Source organism: Leptinotarsa decemlineata, unplaced genomic scaffold, assembly GCF_025532065.1.
Source record: "Leptinotarsa decemlineata unplaced genomic scaffold, Ldec_3_MD MMD2_tig00026294_RagTag_RagTag, whole genome shotgun sequence".
Taxonomy (NCBI): Eukaryota; Metazoa; Arthropoda; class Insecta; order Coleoptera; family Chrysomelidae; genus Leptinotarsa; species Leptinotarsa decemlineata.
Genome location: NW_027412674.1, coordinates 350487 through 375424, shown reverse-complemented (window position 1 = coordinate 375424; position 24938 = coordinate 350487). Strand labels below are relative to the sequence as shown.

The window sequence follows — 24938 nt, the reverse complement described above, 5'->3', positions numbered from 1 at the left end:
TTTACAGATATCTTCCATAAATTCTCTAACGAATAAAACAGAAGAAGATTTCCCTCTCAACGAGATTTACAGGAGAAGTCGAAGTTTGGACATTTCAAATCTTGCAACAAACTCATCATTTTATTCGTCGTGTTCAAATTGTTGCCCAAAACATAAGCCTTGTGGAAGTAACTGTCCCAGAAAAGATCTGCATGAACTTTTTGAAATGATTACCAGAACCGAAGAGCCAATCAAGGATATTTAGTCATTTATTATTATTTCTCGTTTCAAATGTATTTTGTTCCATAATTCATCGATCGAATGAAATTAAATGTTCAAAAGCAGTAGACAATTTGAAATTCATTTCACCCAAAATTTGTAACCGGTGTCTTCAAACCCATTCCAAACATTCAATAAGTTCATTCATAAAAAATTTGTAGTTAGGTTATTTGGCTTTGCCATAAAGGAAAAAATATAGAAAGTATTCGATATTATTTAGAGAACCGAATAAGTACCTACGATATTTTTTGAGAACGGTAAAAGTTCTACAAATCATAAATCACTCACTTACAATGAGCCCTAATTTCCAACACTTCAAATTTATATAATATCAGAATCAATGAAAACGAGTTTAGTGAGGTGTGATATAAATTTTCATATATCGGGAATATTTTCAGATGGTCATATGATGTCTCTCAAAAATCTTTGTTTTTTTATGGTTCTGAGGTAAAAAATTAATGTCAGCCCTATGCCATCAGTTGTGTGTGTGATGCACGTGAAAATTTTGGATGAGTCAAAAAAATTAAACCAATTTGGGGGAGGGGGAAATATGATAAAAGTTCTTGTACGCCTTTTATAAACTTACATATTAATTATGAATGCGATCTTTCCACCCAACGCTGTTCCCACATATATACGGTTGCTTCTATATATAATCCAGTGATATTATTAGAGCGATAATAAGTTGTGAATTCGTATTTAAAAAATCTGTTTTTTCGTTAACCAGCTGTCGCACCCCTACGAACGACAACCCTCAGAAGTCGAAACTTGTGCGAGCTAAGGACTAACCAGGTCTTACTTTTGTAGTGTTTTTGTATAATAATCTTTAATGTTTTAAATAAGACGCACACACTTCAGTTACATTTTATTGAATGGCTCGAGAATCGACCTCGAACCCCAAAAACCTGTCCAACATAAGAAAAAATAATAAAACAAAATAACATTCAGTTTTTATACATAGCTAACCAGTGGCGGGTGGTATTCTAATTTACCACAACTTTCAACCGTGTGATTCCTAACACGGAATGGACAATAGCAAGTGGAAATTGATCGTTCAGCCTGGGGCTTGAACCACCGACCAACACGGCGGTCGATTTGAGTGAGTGAACAAAGCACCCACATCGAACCGACTCACCCACCGTATACCCCTTCATTTTGGTGTTCTCAAATTTGTCTCGAAAGTCTCATATCATGATATATCATTGGAACTATAGATATCGAGATAATCGCGAAAAACTGATTTTTGTTACCTTTGACCTTGAATAACAACTTTTAGTTCACGGAAATGAAGATGTATGCGAGTTTATAGCTTATGTCTCATTCCGAGATGAAACCCCTAATATGACTGGACTATACGTAGGAGCAACATGGTCAAATTTCAAGTAAGGACTTTTGTGTTTTCACAACATTGGGTACAATTTGCGTATTTTCAGAGCTCTTCCTTCTCCTACAAATATGTGGATGCAATACGGCGAAGATTGGCCGGAAGCAATGGATTTGGGTTCTGCTCTAAGAAGGGTGGCATGAGAATTAGCCTATCTGAGTGTTGATGACTTACATCCATCAAATTATGAGTGTGTTTTGATTTTATGTCATAATTATTTGTATGGATAAAAAATGATGAATTTTGTGAGCTGACTAGGAGTCTTTCCTTTCTGACATATACCCCTCGAATCTCACAGATAAATGTCATTTGAAATCATGGGATTTCAACTCACATCGCCAGAAAACAAAGCTGAAGTCACAGCCCACCCAAAGGAGTACTGATCCAACACTTCTCTTCAACTTGATGAGAAACTCGATGTAAGAAGACCCTCCAAGGTATACTTATCAACATTCACCTCCATGTACAGAAATTTCTCGATGGTCCAACCTGAAAATATATTTTCTCTTCACATCACATACCTGAATCTTGTCTAAAATTTTCATTGGCTGTGTAGATAAACCATCAACAAAAATGTTATAGGTACACCACATTCAAATCATTCGATTGATCAAAAACTTGATTGGGACTATCGAATGCTTCTACTTCTGACAGCTCCTCAGTTTAAAGATAGTGACGCCCAAACACTTCCATATCAACTTTCTAACATTTTTGGATCACTAACACTTCTTCAATACTTTCTGATTCAATTCATCGAAGAATTTGGGGTAATTCATGTTGTGGATTTGACTATTCACCCTGTAGGCTACAGGCCGTAGCTCACAATCCTACAATTATTATTATTATTATTACAATAGTCAAATTGCAGCACAAGCATGTCTGCTTTGCTAGAAGTGTTGGTTTAACCTCCGCCCCTTCGATATTAATGGTCCTTCGTCATTCGTGGGAGTAGGTACAGGAATTCCTCTGATATATATATATATATATATATATATATATATATATATATATATATATATATATATATATATATATAATACCAGACGAAACATCTCAAGGTCATGTATCTAGGGCAGAGTCAGCCGTCAACATCAAACTCCTTCCTCAACGTCTGAGCATAGCTCAAGGTCGTGTAAAATCGTTCAAGGTCATATGACGTGCTGTCATTCATTGTCAATATCGATTGAAAGGAGGAGGTTCAGAACCGTCATTAAAACCCTACTCACTTTTCCAAGACTTTCACGTGCACCACCTACATATGACAGCATAAGACTGAAACTCATTTCCTACTTCAGGACCAGGACTATGAAAATCATAAAATTTCAAGAATCCAACAACCTCTTAAATATTCAACATGTCCTTGTGTCCTATGAAGAACGGTTGTTACATATTTTATGCTAATATTGATATTTTGATTAAATGAAATAGTAGTTTTACTATAAATATATCACAAGAAGTGTTCAAGGAATTTTAACATATCTTGAAAGTATTTAGTGTTAACACAATAATTTCATGAAGTTCTGTCCAAGGATTTAAGACTTTGACATACTATAGTTCGTACTTAAATTCCAAGAACCTTTACTTTATCCTTACTTTTGGTCAGTTATTCCCTAATTCCATCTTCATTTCATCTGAGATAACGAGACCGAAGAAGTTTAATTTTTCTGTTTTTAGTCAAACATCTTTGTTATCCTTGCCAAGGTTTTTGAGGTGGTCATCAAATATTAAACCCATCATGATAACCTCGCCCAAACAGACATATGTGATATTTTTCAGATCGATTCCATCAACTCACGAATAGGTAGGACTCAACCCCCATTTTCACCAAAAAATTACTGAATGACACATCATTTCGTCAAAACAGCAACATCCTTGTTTTTTGTATCAAGATGGAGTAGCAGAAAGCCAAAAACTTTCTTTCCCAAAAAAAGGAATAGTACCTATCAATATATCAATTATTATAAATCGGTGTTATTCCATTTGGATGAATAAGCCCCGGTCCACGTGTTGCTTTTTTCTTAGTGAAATATTCAATAGTCTGCGAAGTATACTATTGAAAGTTATTAAAATTTTTATTAGTTTTTACCTAAACCTATTAATCATGAAGTAGGTTGAAGGTCATATGATTCAAATTGGTTTTTTAAAGACAAAACACAAGCACTAAAGGAAAATCCTTAAGGCGTTCTAAAAGCGGTGCCTGTGCGAAATGAGAGATTCACATTAGAGGAAGAAAGTTCTCAGGAAGTTTATTCCACATAAACGCAGTTCTCAAAATGAAAGAGTTCTTGAACAGTAAAGTTCGAGGTAAACTGAGTTGAATCTCAAGCTTTTGAGAAGCGACTTTTGCAATTCCAGTGACATGATTGTGCCAAGACATATTGGTGTCCATTTTAACCCCCAACAAACTTATCGAAGCAGAGGGTGGAATTGTCTGACCTGACATTATTATATCCGGTTCGGAGACATTTATCTTTTTAGAGAAAACCGATGCCAATTCGAAATTACTTCTATAGATCCTCATTAAGATATACAACCTCCTGCTGCTGGTGAAGATGTGCATCCACCGCAGATGTCCTGGAATCCAAATGGAATGATGAAACAAGTGTACTGCCGTCAGCAAAGCAGTATATTGTGTTCTTTGTTTTTTCCAATAAGTCTTGATATACAATAGAAAGCGAAGCGGTTGGGGGCAATATGGATCCTTGGAGAACACCAGCGTTGATGGTAAAATTATTCGGTAGATATCCGTCGACGGCCACATGCAGAAAACGTTTTTCAGGAGCCATACACAAAACTGATCCGACAAGCCTTCTCATCAAAGTTTGGCCAACAAACCCTCATGCCACACACGGTCAAAGGCCTTAGAAATATCAAGCGCAACAGCTCTTGACTCTCCATGTTTCTCGATTGCGTTATTCCAAATATGGGTGACATATGATAGAAGGTCGCCTGTTGATCTTCATTTCCGAAAGCCATATTGATGATCGCTCAAGACATTGAAACCTTCCGAATATTTAAGGATATGGTGGTTTACGGCTTTCTCGATGATTTTTGATATCATTGAAAGCAAAGTGACTGGTCTATAGTTATTTGGAAGATTTTTCTTGCTCTTTTTGGGAATAGACTGAACGCGAGCAATCTTCCAACAAGAAGAAAAAACCCCGTACTTTTTAAGTACGATGATGGGCCAGACGCCTTGTTGATATTAAGCTGTTTCAGAATTCGCCTGACTAGATATTGTCGAGGAGTAATTTGCGGCATTGTGGATTCCAGTGTGGAAATAGTGGCTGATGCTTTTCTCAGAAAATCGACTGTGAAATGGGACGTAAATTGTTCAGCTAGTAATTTGCTCTCTCTATGGTTGTTGTTGCAACTGAACCATCCGCCCGTTGGGCAGATGGTTCAGTTGCAACGGGCGGATGGTTCAGTTGCAGTTAGGGATAAACTGCTTGCCAATCCCCGTTGGGATTGTGAAGTTCTTTGCTTTCATTTATCCTAAGTTTGCAGCTGTTGCGGGCATTAAGACATTAACCAAGTTTTCGGTGTTGGGATTTTTGCGCCGCACTGCCGGTAGCCCAGATTTTTGGAGGCGCAATTTTTGTTGAGACAAGGTTTGCCGTTAGAAGTTCGTTTCATTCAAAAAGAAATATAGGTATACAACCATGGATGATAGAATAACTTCCGTGACTTCAGAAGCACAAATAGATGAATCTTAAGATCTGAAACAAACATCTAGTCAGGGGAAATTTCGGAAATGGTCTTGAAAATCCTCCCACTCAGCAGATCTGTAATGCCAAACTTTGCGCAGCTTCTCTAAACACTGAAATGAGTTTGTGATCAGAAGATCCCAAAAATGGTGACCTAACGGTTACTGTGTAAATTTCTGTATTAGTCGTTAGATATAGATCCAGACTACTAGCATATTCTCCATCACGGTCAGGAATCCTGGTTGTCTCATTTATAAACCTAGTAAGTCCCCTGGTTTGTGCAAAAACCTCGTCATTGATATTTGAAAATTTGAGCCATTCGATATTGGGAGCGTTGAAGTCACTGAATATGGAAATTTCGGCAATGGGATGATTGATTTTCATAAAGTCAATGGTGTTTGCAAGTGAAGGGAATAGTGCCCTATATTGCGTATCACTTGGTGGTCAATAAATGCAGTCAGGGCCGTCGCCATGGGGGAGGACTGGGGGGGAGCCTCCTCCCCTGCTTTTTCGACTTGGGAAAAAGTTGTGAAATTTTGGGCCGTGAAGATAGAAAAAAATAATAGCAAAAAAATTAAAAAAATAGAAATGAGAAAAAAGAAAGGGAGAGGTGATAGGAAAAGGGAAAGAACCAGGAGAAAGTTGGGATTTCCCAACATGCATAACTTGGAGATCCCATACTTCTCAAATTTTGAGTTGTTTGAAAACTTCAAAAAAGCTCAATTTCTCCCAAGTAAGAGAACAGTCCTGAACAGTCCATAAATTTTGAAGTGACAATTTTACAAAATTCACAACTTTTCGTTGTTTTTTCGACTTGGAAAATTTCGGGCCGTGAAGATATTAGAAAAAACAATGGTAGAAAACAATAAGCACAATATTATTTAAGTGTTGTTTCCTTTCATTTGTATTGAATATTCCTTTACATTGGTGGAAGGACAAGGACCTTGGTCCAAAGTAGAATAATTCCCATTATTATTTTTATAATTACCTACCAAAATTTATTTTTGGTTGTGCATACCCTAACCGGACTATCAGCATTCAGCCAATCTTTGGATAGCTAAGTAAGAAAATTAATATATTATAGTAGTAACTAATCCCTTGGCTTCCATTTTTTCGAAAGTTGGGACATTTTGCTGGTGGGGTTGGGAAAATGTGGATTTCTCTCCACCCCTGGTTTTTCTTTTCGTTACGGCCATGAATGCAGTATATGAATTTGTGATCTTCTGTGATATTATTTTGAACCACATAACATCAAAATTTTGGGGTTCCATCATTTCTTCTCTAAGACAGGACAGATGGCTTCTGAAAAGAAGTTACTATAATATAAAGCACAAAATGTCTATTTATTGAGTTGATAAAATTATCTTTTTATGATGTTCAAAAATTTCAATTATAGTTTTCACCTCAACATGATAAAATAACATTAGTAGTCTTTACGTAGGTAGAAGGCACAAATTAAGTAGGATTTAGTATGAAAAGGTTTGAGAAAACTATTGTTGCACGTCTTGCGGTTGTAACTGTAGGTATGCGGTTTTGTAAACTGACAAAGTGTTTATTTGTTAGGACTCACACTCACACGTTAAAAAGTGTCGTAAGACCTCGTTAGTTCTTAGTTCGAACAACTTTCGACTTTTGAGAGTTGTCGTTCGTAGGGATGCAATAGCTGGTTAACGAAAAAACAGATTTTAAACAGAATACGTTATTAATTTTCATCATTATTAATTTTCATCAGGTATCGGCCAATTCCATCACATAATAAATGAAACGTAAAATTATTGAAAATACTAAAAATTACCGGGTTGAAATATTTCACTGAGTTAGTTAAAATAGAAATAATGTCAAACAAAAGTGAGTACGGTAATTTGTAAAACCTGTGACCTGAAATGAAAATAATAAATGAAATATCAAAAATATACAAATGAAAATAAGAAGAGCAAAATGAAAATGCACAAGTTTAAAAAAAAGAAAAGATTCCAAACTATTTTTTCATCTTCTATCTTGATTTTTTTTGTTATTTTTTTTATCAATTAATTCTTATTCCGTGTTACAAATCAGAAATCTTAGACTTTTGCTTATTCCTGTTTGCTAAATATCTTCTTGGTATTATTTCTGTTTTAATTAACTCATTCCAGTATTTTTAAATATTTTCGACTATTTCACTAATTTTCATTGTATTTGTTTTTCCACATAGATTACAAATCTGATATTTTATTCATGACAGTGTATCGATGACCTGTGGAAATATTCAATTCTACGTGAATTATTGTGAACTTATCGCTTTTTTCACTTATTTTAACTAGACTACAAAAATTTATAAATACATCCAAAATTAGAGTGTGCGCCTTATTGACATTTCTAGTAGTTAATGCCTAGTAACAATGTTTATGAATTCAACTTTTTGATAAATAAAATTTTGAAACTCCAAAATAGTGAAATGGCTGATGAAACTAGAAATTTTTGTGTAAAATGCGATGAAAAAATAGGCGATTCTTCAAATAACACGCTGAAATGCAACGGACCTTGTAACAAAGGTCTTCACTATACCTGCAGTTCTTATAATACTTCAGAGTTGAAATTTTTGGAAAGCAACAAGGACAACATCAAATGGTTTTGCGATGGATGTAAACAAGTTAATGAAGTTGTGAGTATAGCCCTTTCTGGTCGACTTGGTAAATTTGCATCTACCGATATCTATTTATACACTCATATACGGGGCTGATCCAAATTAGTTGATAATTTTACTATTATGGTATCGGAGATTTTAAAGCATTTAATTTGGTAAACTAGTATCATTTTATACTTGCATTAAGAGGCTAAAAAATATTTAGCAGTAAGACATTTTTTTTCTAATCCTGTATTGCAATTCAGCAAACATTAAATTTTCTTTTATCATAAAATCAGAATCCAAATCGTTTGAAAGGACAGTTAAGTATTTTAGCGATACATGGCTACTCGTACTAAACTTTTACTTTGTTTCATATTTTTACTTGAAAAATGTTATTACAGTGTAAAAAAATTAAAGCATTCATTCACCACCCTTTAAAAGTTAAGGTCTAGTAAAAATTTCAGTCTGCAATTTCATTAGCACATGAGCCTCTCCGAAGTATGATAGTTCTGAATTATTTTGAAATTGGACTAAATTGCTTTGAAGCTTTTAGGGATATATATTAATTTGTAATTTTTTTCAGAGAGTTTCACAATAAGCACAGAATATGCGAAGAAGAGTGCCAGGTTTCAAGAAGCCCCAAGAAACTTCCTTACCTATTTTTATATATGTAAGATCTGCTGTTTGTTTTCTATTTGCTATAAAATAACTTGTTTAAATAATTCAAGAATCAAGTTCAAGGTATCAGGACAGTTATTTAAAAATTTGGTTATCAGCAGAGTACATATGTAAAAAAGAGGTAAAACTAGTACAATACCTGTAAATAGTAGATTTATTTTGTAATAATTATTTTGAAATGTTATATCTATCTTTAATAAATCTTTGAATTTTAAATTTTCTCTGAATAAAGAAACCAATTCATATAACTGAAATACCCATATCAATTTTTCAACCTAGAGATGAATTTTTCAATTTTTTTCCGATAATTTCAATGAAACAATTACGTTTTAATTATTATGAAAAATAAGACGTTTCTCATCAGCTTTGATCAACTGAAAAAACAAAAATGTGAAAAATATCTTTCTTCGATTTTCAAATTAGGTAAACTACAAAAGAATTCAATTCACTTTCCAAAATATTAACAATGAGGATTAACCGATTATATGAAAAACAATGATTATAGTAAATGAAATTTGTATTCTAATAATCCAGCAAATCTATTTTAACTAAATATTTTTCCTCGCCACATACTACATGACTTTCTTCAGATAATCTTTTATGGAATTTACAAGTTTGTATGATTTTTTATTAAATACTCCAATCAAGAACAAAATATATATTACAACAATAAATATAACTTGAAATACTGTGGGATGCTCAAATCCACAAATGATAAATTATGTACAAGTTTTCTGGACGAATCCCATCAGGAACACTAGTTTAGGTTATGCCTTCACAGATATGATCCAATCACTGGTATCTGAAATAAAGCATGTCAACGGTTAAAATTTTAAAATGGAAATTTTTAGTGGTTTCATCAACAGCTGTTGAGATTACTTAGTTTGAATAGGTTATTGAGAGACCAATTTGCAGTATATATCAATAAACCACTGTAACTAGTTTTACTAGCAAATAATTTTATTCAACAGGGCACCTTTATACACATAACAATGTATAATGTATATCTCTATATATACTCAAATTCGATTGTCCCTAATTCAAACAAATCTCAAAAGAGAATTTCAATATTAATCTCTTTCTGTCAATTTGACGTTTTTTCTTCAACAACTTTCTCCTGTCAGATGAGATTTTTGTATATACAGGATGAATTATAACATTGAACGATTAAAATTGAAATGCTCCAATTAGTTTCTACAACGGGTTTAAAAAAATAAGAAATATGAATAATTATTGAAAAATTAATAAATGTTAATGGTTATTTCTAACACTCCCGCCCGGTACAGCGCTTTCGAAATGAAATGGTGTACCATCCTTTGATTTGTCCACACATAATAAGCCAAGCTTAGCTACTGGTCTTTCGAAAATACCAGCCGAAGTTTGAACACTGGCTTTTCTCACTTGCCCGTCACGTGACACTTTAATTTCTATGACTTTTCCTTTTGGCCAATTGCAACGGGGTAGATCTTTATCACAGATAACTACTATATCATCCTTTTGTAGTGGTCGTACTGGTTTAAACCATTTTGATCGTAGCAATAGGTCGGGTATGTATTCTGCAACGAATCGTCGCCAACATTTGTTTGCGAACTGCTCCCGGTATAAAAAACTGAATTTCAAAATCTTTGCATTAACATCCAAATCCACTATAGGTTTGTCACCATTAGAAGAACCAACTAAGAAGTGATTTGGGGTTAAAGCTTCTGATTCTTCAGAGTCCAGTGGAAGATAGGTTAACGGCCTGGAGTTAACGATATTTTCTGCAGCTATCAAACAACTTCTCAGCAGTGGATCTGTTGGGTTTCTGGTTGGCAAGGCATCATATAATGCAATTTTGATTGACTTGACTAATCGCTCCCAGGCACCTCCCATATGTGGTGATAATGGTGGGTTGAAATGGAATGATAATTCAGGGCTTATGAACGATTCTGCAATCATTTTCGTCTTGAGTTTTTGAAGTTCCTCACGAAGAACACGTTCGGTTGCGACAAAGTTAGTTCCGCGATCACAATATATATGTCGTGGTGTGCCTCGTCTGTTCATAAAATTTTTAAAACAGAGTATGCAGTTATCATGGTCTAATTTATGAGCTACTTCAATATGTACTGCCCTAGTTGTTAGACATGTAAATAATGCTCCCCAACGTTTTTCTGTACGTCTTCCAATCATTACATTCATCGGACCAAAATAGTCTACACCGGTATGAGTAAATGGAGAAATGAAAGTGGCTAGTCGACAAACAGGTAGAGGAGACATTTCCGGTATGGCAGGTACTGCGGAGTTAATAATACATGTCTGACAATTCTTTCGTATTTTGTTCAGAGTTCTTCTTAACTTGGGAATGTAATATTTTTGTCTCATCTCGTTAAAGACGCTCTCATGATTTTTGTGTTGAAAAGTAATGTGATACTTTCTAATGATCAACGTTGTAAGATGGCTTTCTCTGGGTAAAATTATTGGGCGTTTAGCGTTCACCTCAATACGGTTACTAACATCTATTCTTCCTCGAACACGTAGTATACCATATTCATCTAGATAAGGAGACAATTTGTAAATTTTGCTGGTACTTTTCACTGTAGGCTGAAGTTTTGTTGTGGATGAATTCTTCAAGGTTTTGATTTCTTCATGATAAAACTCCTTTTGAACAATTCGTATGAGAGTATTTTCAGCCTGTTTTAGTTCTTCTGAGTTTAGAATACCGGTGGTCCTTGCCTGATATGTTTTCCGCATTAAATTGACGAATTTATGGACGTAGCCTACTGTGTATAATAATTTATTATAACTACTGAAGTTAGTAATGTTCAGAAGAAATGTTTGTGTTTCATGAATGCTCACAGTTTGTTGAGCACATTGTTTTTCATCAGGCTCCTCCATCGGCCACAATTGTCTTTTAGAATAGAGAAACTCTGGTCCCACAAACCATCTGTCCGTTGCTTTCAATGACGGTCGCTTGGTCCACTTTGTAGCTTCATCTGCGACGTTGAGTTTAGTTGGAACATAGTGCCAGTTGGAAATCAAGGAAATGTCCTGAATTTCCGCAACTCTATGAGCAACAAACTTACACAGTTTTCTTGTATCTTCAGATCGTATCTAACATAAAACAATTTTAGAGTCTGACCAATAAATGGTTTCGTGAATATCAATAGAAAGGTGGCTTTTGATAGTTTTCGCAAATCTTGCCCCCATCAAAGCGCCATCAAGTTCAAGTCGAGGCATGGTTTGGAGTTTTATAGGTGCTTCACGAGTTTTGGACCCAACAAGTGAACATTTTGTATCTTCTTTGTCTTCATTGAAAATTCTAAGATAAGCAGCTACAGCGCTAGCGCTTTCACTTGCATCAACAAATATGTGAAGCTGTACATTACAGGTCTCCCACATTAGAAAATTGTCGATGTGACATCTTGAAATGGATAGTTTTTCTATCTCAGGTAGATAGTTCAACCAAGTCAGCCATTTAGAGAACTGTGAATCTGTAATAGGATCATCCCATGTAATTTTACTTCTCCATATTTCTTGGAGAAGAATTTTTAAATATACTAAAAAGTTTGAAATGAGTCCTAAAGGGTCATAGATTGACATCATTATTCGCAGTATCTCACGTTTTGTAGGCCTTTTTTGCCTTGAAGAACTTCTTTGTTTCCTTTATTATACTTCAGAGAGAATACTAAACAATCCGTGTTTAAATTCCACCACATGCCCAGAACTTTTTCTGTAGTTGCTTCGGAATCCATATTCATGTCGATTTCTTCTGGGCTCTGAGAAGAACGATTCATTGTCTTCATTAATATTTGTGAATTTGAACGCCAGTTTCTGATTTCAAAGTTGGCTTGAGAATGAATGTAAGCTACCTGTTTCGCAATCTCAATAGCACTCTTCTCATCATCCATGGAATCTAATAGGTCATCTACGTAATGATTTTTAATAACTGACTCTACAGCTCTTGGGTAATCTGATGAAAATTTGCGTGCATTTGTGTTTTTTACAAATTGCGCACAACTGGGTGAGCATGTTGCACCGAAAGTCAAAACTCTCATGATATATGTATCCAGGGGTTTATTAGGATTACCATCTCGCCAGAAGAAACGTTGCGTATGTTGGTCCTCGTTTCTCACTCCAATCCTCAAAAACATTTCCTTTATATCAGCAGTAAATCCAATTCTTCTCTCTCGAAATCTTAGTAATACTCCTAGTAACGAAGAAAGTTGATCGTCACCTTTCAGGAGTAATGAATTCAATGAAATTCCATTTACTGTTGCCGCAGCATCCCAAACAAGTCTGAACTTTCCTGGTTTGTTCGGATTAAAAACAGGAAACAGGCAAGTACCAAACTCTTTCAAATTGCTGAGCCAATTCTCCTGTAGTGAGTTTTCTCACATATCCTTTTTTAATGAAGTCTTCAAGTTGTAAATTTATTTTCACACCCAACTCTGGAACATGCCTGATTCGCTTTTCTATACACTCCAGCCTTTGAAGGGCCATTCCACGGCTATCAGGAAGCTTAACGGTGTCATATTTCCATATCAAGCCAATTTTATAAAATTTTTCTTCTTGAACTATTGTGGACTGCATGATGTATTCTGCTCTCTTGAGTTCTTTGGAGGAAATAGTATTTGTAGCTCTAACTCCAAGACTTTCAACTGTGAAAAATTTCTTTACTGTGTCATGGAGTTCTTCATTACTCACTTTGGTGTCTTCACATTCGCAGATGTGATAATTGATGAACTGTTCACCTAACTGAAGATTGGATAACAGCGCAAATACTGTCCACCCCAATCTACATTTAGCAGCGATAGGTTCGCCTTCACATCCCTCTTTGACACGAAGCGGTACAGCTAAGTCCCAGTTATCTAATCCAATCAATATACGGGGCTTGACGTTGTCATAAGACTTAATGGGTAAATTTTTCAGATAAGGGTAATCAACGGTGAGTTTCGCCATCTCTAGAGTTTGTTGCGGGAGGCTGAGAGAATTTACTGTTCGTACAGAACGATTATTGAATAGCCTAGCGCCTGTAAAATTACCCATGATTGAAAGAAGTACCTTTCGTGAGTTCTTTTCAATACGATTCTGTTCACCGGTCCATTTTAGACACAAAGGTTCCGTTTCTCCTTGTATGTCGAGATCTTTTGCGATATCTTCATCTACCATCGATATTGATGAACCTTCATCCAAAAAGGCAAACGTTGTTACTTCTTTATCTCCATTCTTGAGGGTAACAGGTAATATTCGGAAACGAACACTTAGTGAAGAGTTCTGATGATAAACGTTGACTTCCGATCTTATGTTTCCATTCGATTGGGATGATGAATTCTGTAGGACATTTTCAAAGTTTTTATGAAGAAGTGGATGATGCTTCCGTTGGCAGTCATTCTCATTACATTTTACTGGATATTTACAGGGAAATCCATGTCGTTTCAGACACAATCTGCACAGTTTCAAGTCTTTGACGACTTTCCATTTATCATTTATGGAATATTCTTGAAACTGTTTACAATCCGATATATATCTGCAGGTTTTACTACATACTTTACATCTTATTATTTTGTCATGTGACTGCACATCATTTCTTAATGCAGACTCAGAACTATGAATATTTGTCTGCTCATTGTGATGATTTTGCTTGGTACGCCCTGCAATGGCTAAAGTGGGTAAAGCAGCACATACATTAGTAGCTAAGTTATACATCCAGTCTGCGAAATCTATCAGACCATCACATTTTTTCAGAGTACTGCGATGTAAGGCCCAGTTCACCTTCATTTGTGAAGGAAGCTTATCCAGGAGCTCGTGCATTAGCATGGGATTATTTAGGTATTCAGTCATTTTACTAACTTGTAATGTAACACATAGATTCTTGACTGCTAAGGCAAACTCAACTAGAGTTTCCAGTTTTTCTTGTTTTGGGGGTGCTTGACGTCTAATGGAATTTATGTAAGTTTCCAAAATTTGATCTGGTCTGCCGAAGAGCATTTTAAGAGTGGAAATAATTTGGGGTACGCATTCAGGTAACGTTAGAAAACTGGATACAGCACATTTTGCTGTACCTTTGAGACTTTTTTGCAACCTCAATAAGTTTTCATTATTGTCAAATCCACAAAGCTCTGTGGATCTTTCAAAACTACTGATGAAAAGAGGCCAATCATATGAATTTCCACTGAAAGGTGGCAATTCACTAGGAGTGGATCGTCGTGCAGCGTATTGATGTTGTGTGAGTGAAGGATATTCGAGGGCATCGTACCTATTTGACTGATGAGTTGGATTTTTGATTTCCTGTTTCTTTTGATTTTCAGATTTCCTATGAAGAATATTTTCTATTTCTACAGATTCCTCATGAACTTTGAACTTTCCGTTTTCATTTGATTCCATACCACTTTCTATTTGCAGCGACAACAACTCATTTGCCAATGGATCAGCTTTTTCTAACTCTTCATGGTTTAGATCTTGACTATCCTCAGATTCTTCCTCTAAAAGTCTTCGAGATTCTTCAAACAATTCTCGTTCCTTCCTTAATAGTTCTCTCTCTTCTTGCAATAATCGCAATTTCAAATTACGTCTGCTACTTGTACTCGACCTACTTTTTGTACTTTTCACGCTTCTCAAAGGTATAGAATTCCATGAAGCTTCCGATTTATTGTCTAACTGGGATAGACGGGAATTTTCTGACATTTTATTTTTTACAGCTTTCGAATCAGTATTACCACAAAGGGGACACCTCCAATGTTGATCTAAACTCACAGCTTCTGTCACCTTGACGCATTCGTAGCAAAACCATTTCATACAATTTGTACATTCAACCATTCTTTCATTGCGATATGGTCTGTTACATATAAGACAGTGGCCTCGCTTTGTTCTTTCATTTATAGCTGGACCCATACTGTAGACCAAATCGAATTTGAGCTTTGTTGAGATTACTTAGTTTGAATAGGTTATTGAGAGACCAATTTGCAGTATATATCAATAAACCACTGTAACTAGTTTTACTAGCAAATAATTTTATTCAACAGGGCACCTTTATACACATAACAATGTATAATGTATATCTCTATATATACTCAAATTCGATTGTCCCTAATTCAAACAAATCTCAAAAGAGAATTTCAATATTAATCTCTTTCTGTCAATTTGACGTTTTTTCTTCAACAACTTTCTCCTGTCAGATGAGATTTTTGTATATACAGGATGAATTATAACATTGAACGATTAAAATTGAAATGCTCCAATTAGTTTCTACAACGGGTTTAAAAAAATAAGAAATATGAATAATTATTGAAAAATTAATAAATGTTAATGGTTATTTCTAACAACAGCTTTCATCAACAAATTTAAAGTCGCCTGTTGTGAATACTATCAGAAACAATATAGCTTCCAGAGGTGAATAATAACCCTATTTGAGAAGTATAACTTTATTTTTGAACTGACCAATGATGAGAATCGAGCTTGTGCAGGAAGATGTGCACTCTTTCAAAAAAATGTATGAATTTGAAACTTCTTTACTTTACCTAGGACCTGTGGTCGAGAATTAAAAATAAATATTTAATGGATAAAAGTGCACTATTGCGTTCTATGTAAATGTAAATTTCAAAGGTAATTATGAATTTTACAGTTATTGGAAGGGTACAAAACTTACTCTGCCTATGCAATATGACTTATTCTACGTAACCATTCGGTGTGTTATGGAATACATAGTTTTTTTTTAATTACAATGTTTGGAATATTCATTATATTTTATTTTTCATTTTGATTGTTTCGAGATTTTTTTTATAAAATGGGGAATACACAAGAACTTAGATCTTCATGTGTAAAAAAGTAATATGAATATAGGAAATCCAAAAAGTTATTGGTAGAAGAAATAATGGAATTTTTATATACTCTGATGTAGAAAGTAAGCTTGACTAGTCACTCTTTTGATGGTCCAGAAAATCCTGTACTATGCACGGGGGCATGTGTTAAAGAATATTTTCAGTCACATGCCAGCAATATCTGTTCAACAAAAAATGTTCACAAATTCATTTTATTATTATATGACTTTGACCACATAATATTTCTTTAGATCTATAAATAAATTCTGTTCAGCATGTCAAAAATTTACATTTTCTTTCTATTTGGATGCCAATTAGTATTTTCCACATATCATACACTGTTTCTGAAAGCATAGAGAAGCAGTGGACGCACGTCAAGCAAAAAGTAGCTTAACTGATCATTATTCAAGGATTTGCAATGAACTCACCTAGAATAATTGATAAATCATATTGATATTTATATGTAAAACTGGTTATATGCGAAGAAAGGTACAGATAAAGTGACTATTTGAAAAAAAATTCTCACCTGTCATAACTTTTTAATTGTGTGTATACTTTTTTCTAGATTAACTAGCAAAGACAGTATTAGTAATGTAAAGTTGCGTTTGTACCATTCACGATTATACTTCATGTGTGAACTTAAATTTTCGTCCAAAAATTTTTTATAGAATTCACTCATCTCATCTGCTGTAAGTTGTCTTTTTATTTGTCCTTTCAAAAATAAATCAATATATGTTTGTTGCTCCTGAAAGAAGAAATTAATATTGTTACAACTTATCAATGCGAAGAACCACAAAAGATTAGATTATGCATTTTATGATTCAAATTGGTATTACAAACTCAGGTGTTTATGCAAGAGGAAACAAAGTGAACTAAGTCACCTAACCCAAAAAGTAAGTCTGGAACCTCCGGTATATAATAACCCAAGGCAAGCACTTTTTACAAAAACCTAAACTGGAATACTCTTCTCAATGCACGTTTCACTAACCAAGTTGGTAACTTAAGCTTTTTTCTTTCTAAATGTCACATGTGAATTGGTCTTTCAATAATGGGATTCTTCATAATTGGGATTCAAAAGAGGATTCATGACTGGTTTCAAGTCATAAGTTGTAGATGATGAGTCTTAAGAAGTTGGATCACTGATTTTCAAAAGAAACATTCAAACATGTAAAGAACAATGAAGAAAAGAGAATTGAAACTTATTATATAAGTTTGAAAATGTTCTTATAGGACGAAACTGCAGTAACGTTAGTTACAAATAAAAGTGGTAAACAACATAGAAAGTTTCAATTCTCTTTTCTTCATTATGATTTTCTACCACGTAGTAACGGCTACATCCATCAATTTAATTCAAATAACATTTTTACTCATAACAAAAATCACCCAACTTCAACTTTTAAGACATAAACTTCACGACTTATCTATAATGTGCATGTGTTCCATAAAGAGTTGAAATTCTTTTGTAGAAACGTATCTATAGGCAAATTTCCTTGAAATGTAACTATTCTACACAAATGTTACTTCATTTGTTATAACTTGAAACGTTCAACATGTACTTCCAACTCACAGATAAAAATGGGATATGATTCCACCTGAAGTTATTGAATGAGTCAAAATAGCTTTATATCACAAATCTTGATCACTACCTTTTTGAACCGTTCATTATGCTCAGTCCAAAATAAGTGATTCCATTCCTGTGTTTCATTTTGAAGATTGCGTAATCTTCTTTGCAAAATAGTTTCATTGGCTAAATGTTTCCTTATAATGGGTCTGAGATTAGAAATAGGATCTGCAGGCCCTATTAAATCTATATCATCTTCTTCTCTCATTACAATTACAGGTTCTTCCATAGAGTTTTCTATAAATACTGCTTCTGGTACCTTAGATGACGAAATTCTTCTCAAAACCTTAAAGAAATAATGTAATTACTAAGATCATAACATTATATAACTATCTACATGTAAACCATTATGTATGTTGTATCCTCTGCAAAATAATCTTTTTGCACACAAAATAACCATTTTCAATTAAAATTTATAGTTACGGCACTGAATTCAATTCCTTATGAAAAAGAATTCCATTGAATCCATGTTCTACTTCAGTAAATTCCAATACACTCCAAACTAAAAGAATAGGTACATTTTAAAATACCTTCACAAATAAGGTTAGGAACATGACATAAAACATAATATAACAGCAATTTTACTCAAATATAATGTCACAGAATATCGATATTCTGTGATAATGTCAAAAAAAGTCACAGGCACAGCAAAAACCTCATACAAAAACGGTTAAATGACTTGAAAGATATTTTCTGGTGTTGAATTGTATGGAAACATACAAGTTGGAACGAAAGGTGTGTAGAGTGACATAGACTTTTCTGGTTAAGAATATAACTAGCGGAGCTATATTAAACGCCGTGTCAAAAAACACACATCACATATTCGATATTGGAAACCAGAAATGTCTAGTGTTGCTCAACACTCCTTAAAGAACTACCACAGAATAAATGAACACCCTATAAAATTGTTGAAATCGGTACATTAGCCATGTGTAGCCTGAGAACTATAAACAAAGTGACAAAAGTCATTGTTCACCTTGATACATATGAATCATTCTGAAAAAATTACGCAGTGAGAATATAAAACTTGCTCCTGATTCAATTCACCGAACAGAACACAAGTATGAATTGTAATGAACTTTACAGATCCCAGAAGCTAAAAAAGATAATGTTAGAATACATATATACTGTAGCTAATGAAATATTTATTTATTTATTAACGTTTTCAAAAAATACACTTCAATATAAGATTTCCACTTGAAACTTGACGAAACCGCGACACGTGTTTCGCTATACGACAGCATCTTCAGGCTTCATAATTCTGACGTATTGACGCCCGAAATATATAGTCATGATTTTTTTTATAAATTGAGTAATAAGGGAGGAGCAGTTATTTAATTAATGACTTTTACAAAATTTTTCAGTGTGTGAAAATATTTTATTAGATCCCAAAATATTTTTTTATGATACATGTGTTTCTAGTTTATAATATCATGAATATGATATTATAAACTCTCTTAGAGAGAAAGCTCTATCAGCGAACCCTTTTCCCAGGGGATAAAAATGCGGTAAATAGGATGGGCAACCGAGTCAAGCAGGCCATCATTGATCATCGAAACGAAAGGTGGGAAGAGCTTTTGGAATCCTGAGAGTGACGAGCTTTGGCGAGTTACTCGCAGGCTCAAGGGGAGAAAGACTGCTATCCGTGAATGGGTGAGAGCACCCATTCACGGAGAGCACGGAGTATGCTACTCCCCCGCCGACAAAGCGTTAGCCTTTGCTGACTCGATGGAACATTAGTTTCAGCTTAACGTTGACGACGAAGACGACATCGATCGCGATATGATGTTGGAAGACCGGGTTCACCGACTCCTCAGGGAAGATGACGATGACAACATCCGTCCAGCTTTTGTGGAAGAGCTGAAGGGATATATCAGGGCCGCAAAGGCTAAGAAAGCACCGGGGGTCGACTCAATAATTAACAAGTTGTTGAAGAGGCTCCCGGACAACTGCGTTGAGTGCTTACTAAACATAATAAATAGTTCGTTGGCCCTCAGACACTTCCCCAGAAGGTGGAAGCATGCGATCGTCGTCATGATCCCAAAACAGGGCCAGAACCCGCTGTTCCCACAGAACTATCGCCCGATCAGTCTACTCTCTTCGGCGGCTAAGCTGGCTGAAAGAGTTGTTCTCCAAAGGCTCAGCGAAGAAGTTGAGGACCGAAATGTTCTGCCTGATGAACAATTTGGCTTCAGGAGAGACCACTCCACTGAGTTACAGGCTCTAAGGCTTGTCGAAAACACCATCCACGAGTTAAACACCAACAAAAAAGTGCACATTGTTCTATTAGATATCTCGAAGGCCTTCGACCGTGTTTGGCACGATGGTTTTCTGCACAAATTAAACGCGTTCGACTTGCCTCGGGGCCTCGTCCGGTGGATCGGGTCTTTCCTGAAAGACAGGACATTTCAGGTTAGAGTAGAGGGATCTGTCTGATAACAGAGATATCCTTGCTGGAGTGCCACAGGGGGCCGTGCTCTCTCCGACGTTGTACTCACTTTACACCAGTGACCTTCCGAGGCCCGAGAGTGTGAAGATATATCTGTACGCCGATGACACGGCTCTTCTCTCATCTTCCATGGGTCGGGAGCTCGGCGTCGTCTATATGCAACGTGCATTGGACGACCTCGAGCGCTAGTAACTTGATTGGAAGATCCGAGTGAACCCGGATAAGACTCAGGCAATAACCATGGGAAGACTGAAATCTTCTCCGGCCAGAAAAGTGAGAATCTCTGGAAGGGAGATTGACTGGCAAGCGCGAGTAAAGTACCTCGGCCTTTTAATAGACCGCAAGCTCACTTGGAACCCGCACATAACGAGCGTCAAATCAAAGATCGAGGGTCGAAGGCCCCGACACTCTGTCGAATGAGGCCCCTATATCTTCCGTTGAAAGATGAACAACTTTTTCATCCAACTCACCCCAGCCAGGCAGGGGTACACCGTGAAGGGCCGTACTGATGTCTGAGGACACTCATGCCGCCATACCATCAACACCCACCATCAGTTATGACCGGTTTGTCCTTCTGGCAAACATCAGTTCAAAGGGTAAGGGAGCCAGGCTCCAACCTGTCTGAAATCAAGACAACATGCAGGCCACATATTGTCTACCAGTTCAAAGGGTAAGGGAGCAAGGCTCCAACCTGGAAGAAATCAAGATGACAAGCAGGTCACATATTGTCTTCATCATGTACGTTGAATCAAAGATCGAGCGTCGGATAGCTAGTCTGTACCCTCTGATCAACAGAAGATCCAAATTAAGTTTAAAAAACAAAATTACTATCTACAATACGATGTTCAAGTCTGTCATCATGTATGCTTCAGGTGTCTGGGGACAAGTGGCTCCGTTCAACATCTTCATCTTGGAGAGATTACAAAACAAGTTGATTAGAATGATTGTAAATGCTCCTTGGTTTGTGCGGAATGAAGCCATCCGCAGAGATTTACAGCTGCCTTTCATTCGGCAGTCCATTCAGTCGAGGAATCGGCGAGTTTTTGAAGGTGCGGAAACTCACGAAAATACGTTAGTTAGGGAAGCTATAGACTATGCTGCAGACGACCCTTCCCGATATAGAAGGCCCCGACACTGTTGAATGAGGCCCTCGTGTCCCCCGTTAACGGACGAAGTTTTTTCATCCATCCCACCCCAGCCAGGTAGGGGTACACCGCGAAGGGCGGTACTGATGTCTGAGGACTTCATACCGCCAACATCCCCTCAGTCATGAACCCATTTGTCCTTCTTCGACAAAAATCAGCTGAAAGGGCAAGGGAGTTGGGCTCCAACCTGATTGAACTGAAGACGTTGGTCAGTCACATATTGTCTTCAATCGAGAACCGCCTGTTCGGTACTCACGATGCTCAATAGGCTGAAACAGCTGTCTACTGATGACTATCAAATTGAAATCAAAAAATAATACTTATCTATATATATATATATATATATATATATATATATATATATATATATATATATATATATATATATATATATATATATATATATATATGTATAAAATTTTGAGTAATTTTTGGTGTTACCAAAAATAAAAATAACTTTGCACCAAAAACTTTGAAAATTATTTTACTCTTCAAAAAAATTAACCGTGGTTAATTTCTCGAGAGAATTTATCTGGGTTGAAGCTGGGATGATTCTGCAACTGTTTTAGGAATCACACGTAAAGGTAAAACCTCGTTAGTCCTTAGCTCGCACAAGTTTCTCAACTTCTGAGAGTTGTCGTTCGTATGGGGGGACAGCTGATTAACGGAAAAACAGATTTAGAGATTCAAATTCGTTTCTGTACCGTGGTTACACCATAGTTATGTAATTTGTAATATTGCAGGCTTTTAAAATAAACCGTCGTATACAGGATGCTGTCTATTAATCGTTTTAGCAAATTTTGTTTTTCATAGTCCTCATTAGTAAAAAAATAAAACTTCACTTAGATGGCCATGACTCCAAATCTGGATGTATTTTTTAATGCTGAACAACTTTTCTAAATAATATTTCCTGGGATTTTTCAAAATAAGAGTAGGTATCAACTTTACTCTTGTCTCAAAATCAAATATTTGAAGGCTTCTCGTATATTACGTGTGTTTTACTGTATTTTGTTGGTGCATGTTCAGTTTCAGGGGATGCACAAACTTTCATCAGGAACAAATTTTTATAGAAAAACCCTCAATAAATAGGTTTCCCATATGGTGCATACTTTGAGGATGACACTGTATATATATATATATATATATATATATATATATATATATATATATATATATATATATATATATATATATATATATATATATATATATATATAAACAACGATAAAAATAAAATAAAAACAACAAAAATTAATTGACGCTCCGAGGCGACTTCATTGATTCCAGTGGTGCATTTGCTTTTTCAGCTGCAGGAAAACCCGGAAAAACCTGCAGCACCATACTATATATATATATATATATATATATATATATATATATATATATATATATATATATATATATATATATCAGAGGAATTCCTGTACCTACTCCCACGAATGACGAAGGACCATTAATATCGAAGGGGCGGAGGTTAAACCAACACTTCTAGCAAAGCAGACATGCTTGTGCTGCAGGAAAACCCGGAAAAACCTGCAGCACCATACTATATATATATATATATATATATATATATATATATATATATATATATATATATATATATATATATAGTATTGTTATGGAATTGGCCGCGGTGGTAGTGCGCCCGACTCGGACGTGGATTCAATTCCCGCCTCGACCAGATATTTTTCTCGAGAGAATTTATCTGGGTTGAAGCTGGGATGATTCTGCAACTGTTTTAGGAATCACACGTAAAGGTAAAACCTCGTTAGTCCTTAGCTCGCACAAGTTTCTCAACTTCTGAGAGTTGTCGTTCGTATGGGGGGACAGCTGATTAACGGAAAAACAGATTTAGAGATTCAAATTCGTTTCTGTACATGGGGATCTCGTAAACGATAAGAGATAGAGTGTTGGTTAAATTATGGCAAAGTTGTGTATTTTAGAGACCTATTCAATGATGTAAAGAAATCGAATATAGCTCTTTCGGTTCTTGAGATATACTGTAAAAACCAAAAAATCCCAAAATATTTTTTTGCCTATATCTTCTTCATTTGCAGACATATTGAAATCCAGTCCACATTTTGCAATTGGCACTTGATGTGGGCTCTCAGAATATATCCATGAATCTTTTATACAGGGTGTCATCTGACTTGGGCCACCCCCATCTTTGGATTTTTTAATACAGACCTGTATTTTTTGGTGTAGTTTTTGTATCGTCGAGGTTCAGTTCATACTGAGAAATTAAATTGAATATCTCGGGATGTTTAAATTACCGCCCTGGAAATTGGTTGACTGATTTTAATAGAAACACAATAGCAACTTTCACTTCTCCCTATATACTGTAGAGCTTTTTTTATTTTTAGATTCCTATTCATATTTTTTCCATTGCTCTGAGCGTTTTCTACAATGAACTTCCATTTCGAGACATTTTCAAACTCGGTTTTTCATATTATTTATTGTCCTTAATACTCTTATTTGCTGCATTGTAGCGAAATCATTCAAAATCCTCAATCTCGAGACTTCCACATTTTCTATCTATCTGCCAGTGTAAATCCTATTTTTCAATGTCTTCCATAGAAAATAGTCCAAAATAGTAAGATCTGGTGATCTTGCAGACCATCTTATTGTCCCATTATTTGTCAAAACGCTCAGAGCAATGGAAAAAATATGAATAGGTACCTAAAAATGAAAAAAAACTCTACGGTACATAGAGAGATGTGAAAGTTGCTATTGTGTTTTTATTCAACTCAGTCAACCAATTTCTAGGGCCGTAATTTAAAAGGGAATAATTCACACAATTATAATCGAATATCACCGAAAAATCCCGAAATATAAAATTGAATTTAATTTCTCAGTATGAAGAGAACGTCTACGATCCAAAAACTACAGGTCCGTATTTAAAAATTCAAAGATGGCGGTGGCCCAAGTCAGATGACACCCTGTATTAAAGATTCATGGATATATTCTGAGAGCCCACATCAAGTGCCAATAGCAAAATGTGGATAGATTTTCAATATGTCTGCAAATAAATAAGATATAGGCAAAAAATAAATTGGGATTTTTTTGTTTTTCCAGTATATCTTCAGAACCAAAAGAGCTATATTCGATTTCTTTATATCATTGAATAGGTCTCTAAAATACAAAACTTTGCCATAATTCAACCGACACTCTATCTCTTATCGTTTACGAGATCCCCATGTACAGAAACGAATTTGAATAGCCCTGTATGTATATATATGAAGGCATGTAAATTGTTTTATGCATCATAATTCACTTATTGTTAGGTATAATA

At 35.3% G+C, this 24938-nt stretch overlaps 4 protein-coding genes across 7 annotated transcripts in view; 1 reads left to right on the top strand and 3 right to left on the bottom strand.

Moving 5' to 3' along the window:
* Window positions 1-323, top strand: part of LOC111502465 (uncharacterized) — a 34065-nt gene extending 33742 nt beyond the window's left edge. For all 4 annotated transcript variants that reach the window (XM_023156550.2, XM_023156549.2, XM_023156552.2 and 1 more), the window contains one exon: window positions 8-323. In XM_023156550.2, the coding sequence (XP_023012318.1) occupies window positions 8-244 (237 nt within the window). In that variant the 3' untranslated portion in view covers window positions 245-323. The remainder of the gene's footprint in view (window positions 1-7) is intronic.
* Window positions 324-9275: 8952 nt separating this feature from the next.
* Window positions 9276-18619, bottom strand: Coa8 (Cytochrome c oxidase assembly factor 8). The gene is made up of 4 exons (XM_023156553.2): window positions 18387-18619; window positions 18075-18335; window positions 16955-17173; window positions 9276-9434 (listed from the first exon to the last, which is right to left on the bottom strand). The coding sequence occupies exons 1-3, from the start codon at window positions 18447-18449 to the stop codon at window positions 16958-16960; spliced, it is 540 nt and encodes a 179-aa protein (XP_023012321.1). The 5' UTR covers window positions 18450-18619; the 3' UTR covers window positions 9276-9434; window positions 16955-16957.
* On the bottom strand, window positions 9884-12762 carry LOC141484871 (uncharacterized). Its single transcript, XM_074180488.1, has 2 exons — window positions 12232-12762; window positions 9884-11722 (listed from the first exon to the last, which is right to left on the bottom strand). The coding sequence occupies exons 1-2, from the start codon at window positions 12760-12762 to the stop codon at window positions 9884-9886; spliced, it is 2370 nt and encodes a 789-aa protein (XP_074036589.1).
* Window positions 12932-15427, bottom strand: LOC141484870 (uncharacterized). The gene has a single exon (XM_074180487.1). The coding sequence runs from the start codon at window positions 15425-15427 to the stop codon at window positions 12932-12934; it is 2496 nt and encodes an 831-aa protein (XP_074036588.1).
* Window positions 18620-24938: the final 6319 nt, after the last annotated feature.